Source organism: Lynx rufus, unplaced genomic scaffold (genome assembly GCF_022079265.1).
Source record: "Lynx rufus isolate CCGP_SWC_20201006 ecotype Redwood Valley unplaced genomic scaffold, mLynRuf1.p SCAF_9, whole genome shotgun sequence".
Lineage (NCBI taxonomy): Eukaryota > Metazoa > Chordata > Mammalia > Carnivora > Felidae > Lynx > Lynx rufus.
Window position 1 is genome coordinate 63323588 of NW_025814897.1, and position 10461 is coordinate 63334048.

At 49.7% G+C, this 10461-nt stretch overlaps 1 protein-coding gene across 2 annotated transcripts; it reads left to right on the plus strand.

Annotated features, from left to right (window-relative positions):
* Nucleotides 1-294: 294 nt before the first annotated feature.
* Nucleotides 295-9995, plus strand: CCKBR (cholecystokinin B receptor). 2 transcript variants are annotated; one of them, XM_047072316.1, is made up of 5 exons: nucleotides 295-445; nucleotides 8156-8407; nucleotides 8551-8800; nucleotides 9095-9267; nucleotides 9457-9995. In XM_047072316.1, exons 1-5 carry the CDS (start codon nucleotides 295-297, stop codon nucleotides 9993-9995), a joined length of 1365 nt encoding a protein of 454 aa, XP_046928272.1. The 2 variants fall into 2 exon arrangements, with proteins under 2 accessions (XP_046928272.1, XP_046928273.1); XM_047072317.1 differs by lacking the exon at nucleotides 8156-8407.
* Nucleotides 9996-10461: the final 466 nt, after the last annotated feature.

The following is a 10461-nucleotide window of genomic DNA, read 5'->3' on the forward strand; positions in this document are numbered from 1 at the left end:
GAGAGGCTAGGGAGGGGGCGAGCCTGGAGGACTGTCCCTGTGGGTGAGGGGAGCGCAGAAGTCCTGAGCGTGGGAGGGGGGCGGAGAGTCACCTGGCGGGACCGAGGCGGACGAGCCTGGAGGGAGGCGAGCCTAGGCGGGGCGAGCAGAGGAGGAGCGGCGGGGCAGGGGCCAAGGTTGGGGGCGGGGACCAGGCGGGGCGGGAGCCTCCGCCCGAACCGCGGCGCGAGCAGGTGGAGCCGCAGCGGGAGCCCGCCGGGCCGAGCTCGGGGAGGCAGCGGCTGGGCCGGGGCCATGGAGCTGCTAAAGCTGAACCGGAGCGCGCAGGGGTCCGGACCCGGGCCGGGGGCTTCCCTTTGCCGCCCCGGGGGGGCCCTCCTCAACAGCAGCGGTGCGGGCAACCTCAGCTGCGAGCCCCCTCGCATCCGCGGAGCCGGGACACGAGGTGGGTGCCTCCCTAAGCCCCCTCCACCAGCTCCTTCTCGCTGCACCCCACACTGATAGAGATAAAGGCCCCCACTGCCTCCTCAAACGCCTACACCATCCCCTCATAGTACTCCCTCAGTCCCTAAACAGCTCCCCTGACACTTCTGCCCCCCCCACCCCCTCCACGGCTCATAAAAACTCCATCACAGCTTCACACCACCTGATCAGAGCCCCTTCACACCCTGGTCTCCTGGTCGTACCCAGAGCCACTGGTCATCCTCAAACACAGCCTCCTGCCCAACACAGAGCCCCCTCCTAGACACAGACGGCCAGGAAGCGAGGACCTCCTCTTGCCTATCCTTCCAGGTCTCTTCCTTTTAAATCCAGTTCACAGAGCCACAGCGGGGAAGGAAAGGAAGAAAAGAAGGCAAGACTGGGAAAAAGAAGAGGGCTGGTTGAGGGAGGGAGCACTATGGAAGGCTTGAATGGGAAGTTAGAGCTATATAATCTCCTGTGTCCTCTGCCCCACCCCTAGCCTTCCCAAAAGAGATCCTCAAACCGGAATTAGGCTGGACATTGGGGGCTGCACCCTAGAGATGCCAGTCTCCATTTCATTCCTCCTCAAATCCTCCTGCCTCCCAAAGGGGAACTCTAATCAAAGCTCTGTCCCCTCTCTTTTTCTGTCTCCAAGTCCCCTCCAAGCACCCTCTCCAACCTGCCTTTCCTTAGGTTTCCTCCTCCTAGAGCCTGGCTGCCCCCTTCATCTCCTATCTCTTGTGCCACCATCTCCCCCACCCCCACTGCTTCCACTCACTCAGTCCCCAAAATGACTTTCACTCCTCCCACGGGCCAAGAGCCGCATTTTCTCCACAACCCAGCTCATGATATATGTTTTCCCTTCCTGCACCTTTTCTTTCCTTAAATGTCTTCTGGACACCTGCTGTTGTCACTGAGCTAGGTGCTGGGGACACAGGGATGAAACAGACCCAGTCTGGACCCTCATCGGTCCATAGTCAAGTGCAGAAGGGAGACAAACCAGTTGGAAAATCACAGTCCCTCTGAGAAGTCCCAGGAGAGGGTCTGAATTGTGGGCATCCAAAGGAGATGGGATCCAAGAACTTCATAGACAAGGGAACCCAGGAGCTGGGTCTTGAAGTTGGAGTTCAGTAGGCAGAAAAAGGAAGCAGGGGGATTCTAAGAGAGGGAGCACTGCTGAGCAGAAGGAAATTATTCCACGTTCAAGAAGGGAAAATGGCAATAAATTTTAATTTGAGTATTTATCCCACAAAATAATGTATATGCTTTCTCAGACCAGTTTTTACACACTCTCACTTAGATTGCTTCATTCTACAAATATTTATTGAACCAGAGAAAAAATGAACACAGTTCCTATTTCATGGAGTTCACAGTTTAGTGGGAGAGCCAGACAAGTAAGCAGGGAATTGCAGCACAAAGTGGGATGTGCCTTAGATTAAGGCTGTGGGAACACAGAAGAGGAGCTTTAGTCTAGCTTAGCCTTGGGGGTCAAAGTGGGCCTCCTGAGAAGGTAATTGAAGAAAAATTTAAAAAGACAAGGGAAAGCCAGACAAGCGAAGGGGCAGGAAAGGCAAGAAGCATTCTAAGCAGAGGAACAATATGTGTAAACGCCCAAAGTTAAAATCCATGGTACTTTCGTTCAGTGTGTCAGTTTCTGAGTGCCTGAAACATACATCAAAAGAGAGGAAAAATGAACACTCAGGATGAGCACCAACCTAGAGGGTTTACAAAGAGCCTCACAGACCTGGCTAAGGAGTGTAGATTTTTATCCTGAGGATGATGGGAACTACTGAAAGACTCTGTAGTACAGCCAGGATTAGTTCTATAGTGTAGAAGATGGATTGGAGGACAAGACATGAAAGGGTGGGGGATGGGGTGGACACTTTAGAAGGCTATTCTGTTTCTCTGATAAAAGATGATATGGGCTTGGACTAAGGTTTTGGCAGTGGGTATGGAGAGAAGTGGATGGATTCGAGAGGCACTTCTGGAAGTGGAATCAACAGAACTTGGTAGGGATTCATTAGAAATGGAGAGGGAGGAAGAGGTCAAAGGATGACATCCAGGTGTCTAGCTTGGACAATTAGATGGATGTTGGTGCTATATCATGAGAAAGATAACAAAGGAACAGAAACAAATTTGAAAGAGAAGAACTGTAAATTCACATTGGAACCCACTGAGTTTAAGTGCTGTTGAGATACCCAGGTGGGGTAGCCAGTAAGCTGTTGAATCTGGTGGTCAGGAACTTAGGGGAGGGGTGCAAGCTGGGAATACAGACTTAAAAGGTCTTTGCCTACAGAAGGTAATGGAAGCCACAGGAATAGCTAAAATCATACAAAGATGACAAGATGAAAAGAAAACAGGTCCCAGGGCAGGACCCTGAAAAAGACTGAGATTTAAAAGCCAGGCAAAAGATGGAGAGCCCATGATGAAACCATCAGAGGGAAGGGAAAGATTTCAAGCAGGGTGGGATAAGTGATGTCATATGGTGCTGATATAAGTCGAATAAGGACAAAACAGCATCCTTCAGATCCAGTAACAAAGAAGTCCTTAAGAGGAGTTGTGGGTATTAAGGCCTGACTACAGTTGGTTGAGGTTTGGGAGGGTGCATGAGGAGGTTATGAGAAGTGAACCAGGGTGTGTAGATGAAACTTTCCAGAAATTTGGGAGGGAGAGAGAAGCAAAGAAAAAATAGGATAGTGCCAGAAAGAGCATGGGATTGAGGAATGGTATGTGGTGGGGGTTGTCTTTGGGTATATGTGTGTGCAGTAGAGGCAAGAGTCTTTTTAAAATGTTGATGCAGCATGGGCCAAGACAGAGGAAAGGAAGGTCAAAGGCTCAGCAGAGAGCAGGGACAGTCCACAGAGCAGGGGACCCTGAGAAAGCAGAACATGAAGTGATTTAGAGCACAGGTGCAAGAATTGGCCTTGCTTATCTGGATGTTGCTACCTACACAGAGTGGATGTTACCCAGGCAGTCAGAAGTTACCCACAAAGACTGTTTGCCACTCACTCAGATACTACATGTTAGCCAGGCTCACTCCAGTGTTACCAGTAGAAATGTGGATGTTACCCACATTATTCTTATATGTTACCCACATAGACCAGAGTGCTAATGTTCACTCAGATGCCACCACTGAAAACCAGGTATCACCCACAGTTACTTTAACAATGCCCATAGTCATTTAGATGTCACTCACCCATCAGACACACTTGCTTTCATTTTATCATCCACACATAGATATCACCCATGCTCACTTAACTAACCTTTTCCAGATATCACCCATAAAATCATGGTTGTTAGTCTCACACATTCAGATATTAACCACAAAGACTCAGATATCACGTGTGTTCACTCAGGCACTGAGTTATTTTACTCAGATTGATCTCTCACTTCACATCTTAACATGTTAACATCTCACATCCATGCTCACCTAAATATTGCCTACACATACTTGAATATTACTTTCTGCTTACTCAGCTACTACCATCATCATTTGGATATTCCCCCATTCAGTTCAGACCTCTGAATATAATCCACGTTTTCTGAAGATGTTATCTACCAAACGAGATGTTATCTGCAGACATATTACCTCTGCACAGTCTAAATTTGCCCACTCTCAGTCAGGCATTATCTACAGACACGTAGTTAAACCCTTCTCAGACCTTGTCCACAAAAATATGTATTACTCTCACCCACCTAGATATTATCTCAAAAACTAAATTATTATCCAATGTTCACTCTGATATTACCTGTACATCCTTCCATATTATTTCTGCTCCTTCAGTGAGTACCCATTGACATTTGGATATCCCCATTTGCCCAGCTATCATCCACAATCAGTTGCATGCTGTCCATGATCACCACAGACACATGGGTATTGCTTTGATGTCTGTGTTCATGGGTGACCAGATCCAACATGCCAGTGGAAGGCAGGATTTGAGGCATCAGCAGCTTCGGTGTTGTTTCTTATAAAGTCCTGGTTTTTGTGTTTGGCACATTATCTGGATTTTTGTGCTCATACTTCTCTGCCACCATCTGGAAAGAACAAATGCAGATCTTTTAGACCCCAGAAACAGAAATGAACTGTCACAGTCTTCTGAGTTCTCTGGCCCGGCAGGATGATGCCCAGAGGTAGTCAAGGCACTAGAATCTATAAGGTGCCACTCCCATTCTTCCACCCCTACCTTAACTTCTTAGTTGCCGAAGCCACCATGATCACTCCTATTCCACCACACAAACACACATGGATGCATACACATAGGCAAAAACACACACACAAGTCTTCATTCTAATTGCTTTTTAGTGACTTTTGAAAAAACTAATAGGCTATTTTTACAGTAGTTTCAGGTTTACAGAAAAACTGAATGGAAAGCACAGGGAGATTCCCACCACCCCCCCCCCCATATACACACAGAGAGACACACACAGTTTCCCCTACTATTAATACCTTGCATTAATGCAACACATTTGTTACAATTGATAGGCCAATATTGATACATTATTAACTAAATTCCATAGTTGACATCAGGGTTCACTTCTTGGGTTGTATATTCTATGGGTTTTAAAAGATTTTTTTAATGTTTGTTTATTTTTGAGAGAGAGAGAGAGAGAGAGAGAGAATGTGCAGGCATGCACAAGCAGGAAAGGGGCAGAGAGAGATGGAGACAGAATCCCAAGCAGGCTCTGCGCTATCAGTACAAAGTCCCATGCAGGGCTAAAACCCATGAACCATGAGAGAATGACATGGGCTGAAGCTGGACACTCAACTGACTGAGCTTCCCAGGCTCTCCTCTATTCTATGGGTTTTAACAAATGTATAGTAACATCTATCCACCATTAGAATACTGTACAGAATAGTTTCACTGCCCTAAAAGCCCTGTGCTCTACCTTTTCATTCCTCCTACCCTCTCCCTGGGCCACTGGCTCTAAGAGTGCTTTTAATTAATCTTTTTCACATCTCCTAACTGTTCAACAGCAAAGACTTGGAGAGATAGTAGTGGCTGGAAATAAGCTAATTGCTGGGAATGCGCAGAAAAATAGCAAAGTGTTGTACGATCGCTGGGCAATTTTACTGGAACTTTGTCCCTCTAGTTTTCAGGAGTCCCCATGCAGATTGGGAACTTGATAAGAGTGGGCATCATCTCATCTTTCTGCTCCACCAAGTTCAAAGACACACATGGGATACATCAGCTGGGTGAATGAATGAGAAATGTGCTTTTCATACTTCAGGGTGTGTACCGACTTGAGGTGTGGTTATTGATTCAAGAACTAGTTGAAGAGAGACATCCAGAGGAGGAACTGAAAAAGATGATAGATGGAGAGATTAAGGAAAGTGGAGGGGTGGGGGCGGTAGACTGGAAGGAGACAAAAAGTACAGGATAGAATACTAGCTCACACACACCTCAAATTTGCTACACATAAGCCCTCCTTGCAGAAAGGGAGACATGTCTCCAAAGAGACAGAGGCAGAGAGGAGGGCATGCTGGAGCTTTAGAGGCACAGAGGTGAAGCATGGATGGGGCAGGACAAAGCAGGTGCATTTGTGTGGAGAGTGAAAGAGATTCGTTCAAGATTCATTAGCCAGCATGTGTGAACACCTCCTATTTGCAGGACATTATGCTAAGTGCCAGGGATATGCAGAAGAATGATCTGGGCATTGCCCCTGTCCTCAAGAAGCTCATAGTCCAGTGGAGGAGATAGAGAATTAAACATAATAATACAGTGAGCAATGCCACACTGGAGTACAGAGAGGCAGAAAGAGGCACTGAGATTGAGATTTGATTGGGGAAGGAGGCAGCATGATGAATGACAGAGGGGTGAGGGAGCAGCAGGAGGCAAAGCATTTTAGAGATCTGGAGACTCAGCTGCTATTCTGATTCAACACCTGACTTGACTGTGTGATCTGAGAACTAATGTCACTGCTGGGTTCTGTTCAGGAATCTCTTGTAGATAGCATGCACTTGATGCCTACAGCTGTTTCTGAATAAGCTGGTTATCATTATAAGAACAGTTTAATTCAGACCTAAGACAAGAGTCAATGTATGGGGCTGCAGAAGGGGGAGCTGCAGCTCTGAGCCCTTCCCTCCCCACAACCTGGAAGGCTCTGGCCCTGCCTTCTCTCCCTTCAAGCTCTCATGTCTCTCACGCTGAGGCCATGGGCTTGGGTGACTGAGTCCAGCTTAATTCAATTCACTTTTGTTTGGGTCTGCTTGGTTGTGATATAGAGGCCCAAAGATGGATCCATCCCCTAACAGACAATGACACAAATGAATGGGGTCAGCCCTCTGTCTAGCCCAGCAACACTAGTGTCCTTCCTGTGAGCTCCCACAACACTTTGTATATCCCCCAGCTTTACTCCTTATCCCACTGTGTGGCAATTATCTATTTATGTACCCAAATTTCCCTCTGGACTGTGAGCTCTCAGATGGCAGGGAATTTGTCATGTCCATCTCTTTGTCCTCAATGCCTAACACAGAGGGAGTCCTCTGTAAATGTTTGTTGAGTGAAAATGAATGTTAGGAGATAATTAAAATACAAGGTAGAAAATAAAAAGCATTCTGATAGATGTGTAAGGAACATTCATGGGTCAGAGGAAGGGGAGATTAACTCCAAATGAGGCATCCAGAAAGGCCTTACAGAAGAGGGGGCAGTTAATCTGAGTCTTGATGGGCAGTGGTGTATAGGAATTTACCAGATACAGAAAACCAATTTGTGATGGGGGGAGGGTATTAGTGGCAGTTGGTGAAAGAACATTCCAGGCTGAGAAATCAATGTTAGCAATGGAGGAAGTCATGAGGGTGCATGATGCCTTCAAGAAAGTGAGTCATCCAGGGGCGCCTGGGTGGCTCAGTCAGTTAAGCAGCCGACTTCGGGTCAGGTCATGATCTCGCAGTCCGTGAGTTCGAGCCCCGCGTCGGGCTCTGTGCTGACAGCTCAGAGCCTGGAGCCTGTTTCAATTCTGTGTCTCCCTCTCTCTGACCCTCCCCCATTCATGCTCTGTCTCTCTCTGTCTCAAAAATAAATAAACGTTAAAAAAAATTTTTTTTTTTAAAAAGAAAGTGAGTCATCCAGTGGCTTAAGTGGGTGCATTGCAAGAGGAGGTGAGACAGGACAGTTCTCAGAGGATCTGGAAGACACGCTAAAGGGTTGCAGACAGTACAGGGAAGGTGAAGAGGGATTTTTTTAGACAATAAGGACCTGACCTGACCTATGTTTCAAAAGGTAGTGGGTGATCAATAGTGTCAAATGCTACAGGGAGATCAAGTAGAATAGGCTGAGAAGAGACCTTTGGACTTGGCAGTTAAAGCTTAGTGATCTTGAGAAGTGTCCAAACAGTGATGGGGGGCGGAGGGGAGATGGATCAGGCACTGGACTGTAATCGACTGAGGAGTGAATGAGAAAATGCGAATAATCCTTTCAAGAAGCTTGGCTGTAAAGAGAAGGGAGAATTTGAAGCAAAGCTTGAGAAGAGACAGACCTTCTCAAGGAGAGGAGGAGTTAAGCCAATTTCCCTAAGCCTCATGGGGTTAGAAACCTAAAGGATTCAAGTGAACCCATCCGCTGAGTGGGAGGAGGTATTCCTGGGATGCAGAGGGATCTAGCTGGGTAGGAGATGTGGGGAATAAGTGGGCTTGGAGGGTCTGGCTGAGTGGGAGCCAGACTCCTTGCTGCCACCCCTCTGTTTTCCCACCCAGAACTGGAGCTGGCCATCAGGATCACCCTTTATGCAGTGATCTTTCTGATGAGTGTTGGAGGAAATGTGCTCATCATCGTGGTCCTGGGACTGAGCCGCCGCCTGAGGACTGTCACCAACGCCTTCCTGCTCTCACTGGCAGTCAGCGACCTCCTGCTGGCTGTGGCTTGCATGCCCTTCACCCTCCTGCCCAATCTCATGGGCACATTCATCTTTGGCACAGTCGTCTGTAAGGCGGTTTCCTACCTCATGGGTAGGTGAGACAACCCCCTGCTCCCCTCCTTACCTAAAGTTCTTGCTGCACATAGGGGTCTTTCTCAGTAGGGCCTGAGCAAATCACTGGTTGAATATGTAGTACAAGTTTCCTGAATGACCCCTTCCTCTTCCCTTGTTTAGGGGTGTCTGTAAGCGTGTCCACACTAAGCCTTGTGGCCATCGCCCTGGAGCGATACAGTGCCATCTGCCGACCACTGCAGGCACGAGTGTGGCAGACACGGTCCCACGCAGCTCGTGTGATCATAGCCACGTGGATGCTCTCTGGACTGCTCATGGTGCCCTATCCCGTGTACACCGCCGTACAGCCAGTAGGGTCCCGTGTGCTGCAGTGCGTGCATCGCTGGCCCAGTGCACATGTTCGCCAAACCTGGTGAGGGCGCCCATTCCTAGGAATTCCTCTCTCCATCTCCATCAGCTGCTTACTACCATTCCCCAGAATCTTCCTCCAGCTGCTCCAATACTCTGATTCCCTCTCCTTACCCACCACCCTGGGATTCCCATTTGGGGTCCCTCCCCAGTTCTCTAGCCCTTCCCAGCAGGACCCCCAAATCCCACTTCTACCACAGGGGCCTGGTCACCAGCCCTAGAAAGGATCCCTTGCTCTTCTTCCACCTGTGATTACAGGTGGACAGATACCCGCGTGATTGATCTGCTCTGTCTCCAGGTCCGTACTGCTGCTCCTGCTCTTGTTCTTCGTCCCGGGTGTGGTTATGGCTGTGGCCTACGGGCTCATCTCCCGCGAGCTCTACTTAGGGCTTCGCTTTGACGAAGACAGTGACAATGAGAACCAGAGCCGAGTCAGAAGCCAAAGAGGGCTGCGGAGCGGGGCAGGACCAGGTGGGTGATATCCAGCTTCCCCTCCCGGCCCCCACCCTACCACCGGCCTTGGGAAGGGGCGGAGCCTAGAGTGGGTGGGGCAGAAAGGAGCCTGACACGCAGATGCGGGAAATCGGGGTCTGGTGGTTCTTGGGCTGGAGGTTGAGAGGACTCAGCCTGCTGCTCTGACCGCCTACCCTCTGTATTCAGGTTCTGCCCAACCCAATGGGCGTTGCCGGCCGGAGACCGGGCTGGCTGGAGAGGATGGTGATGGCTGTTACGTGCAGCTTCCGCGCTCTCGTCAGACCCTGGAGCTGTCCGCGCTGACGGCGCCCACACCTGGGCCAGGATGTGGCCCCCGGCCCTACCAGGCCAAGCTGTTGGCTAAGAAGCGCGTGGTGCGGATGCTACTGGTGATCGTTGTGCTTTTTTTCCTGTGTTGGTTGCCATTGTACAGTGCCAACACGTGGCGCGCCTTCGACAGCTCTGGTGCGCACCGCGCGCTTTCGGGAGCGCCCATCTCTTTCATCCACTTGCTGAGCTACGCCTCAGCCTGTGTCAACCCCCTGGTCTACTGCTTCATGCACCGTCGCTTTCGCCAGGCCTGCCTTGAGACATGTGCCCGCTGCTGCCCCAGGCCTCCACGAGCTCGCCCCAGGCCTCTTCCAGATGAGGACCCGCCCACCCCCTCCATTGCTTCACTGTCCAGGCTGAGCTACACCACCATCAGCACGCTGGGGCCTGGCTGAGGGGTAGAGAGGGAGTGGGGGCTGAGGCGGAACATACCAATTCCTACAAGTAGGGACCCATCCAGACACACGAGAGACACAGACCCACTGACACAGGAGACTGACACCCAAAAAGCATGGACTAATCCCAACACACACACAAAAGTGGCTTACCTGACACAAAAGAAACAAACCAGATCCCCACACAGGAAATAAGGCACACTCTTGATATGGGACCAAGCCTGGCACATAGAAACAGGGCACTGACTTCAGACGCACACAGACACAGCATCCCTAGCAATGGACTATCCATACATAGTGGAAATTCTGAGAGAGGCTGGCCTGCCTCTCATATACACATAGTAATGGCACTGATTCTTTAGGGCTCTGGAGCCTGGCACGGTACTGACTCCTGAGATGCTCCAAGCTGCCCGCCCACCCCCCCCCCCAGTTTGACCTCACAGTGCCCTTCCCCATTTCAGCACTG

What these genes read in the sequence shown, in the direction of transcription:
- CCKBR (XM_047072316.1), top strand. Translation starts at nt 295, where the DNA reads ATGGAGCTGCTAAAGCTGAACCGGAGCGCGCAGGGGTCCGGACCCGGG. An exon ending in CCGCGGAGCCGGGACACGAG is followed by an intron (nt 446 to 8,155) that starts GTGGGTGCCTCC and finishes TTTCCCACCCAG; the next exon opens with AACTGGAGCTGGCCATCAGG. An exon ending in GCACATGTTCGCCAAACCTG is followed by an intron (nt 8,801 to 9,094) that starts GTGAGGGCGCCC and finishes CTCTGTCTCCAG; the next exon opens with GTCCGTACTGCTGCTCCTGC.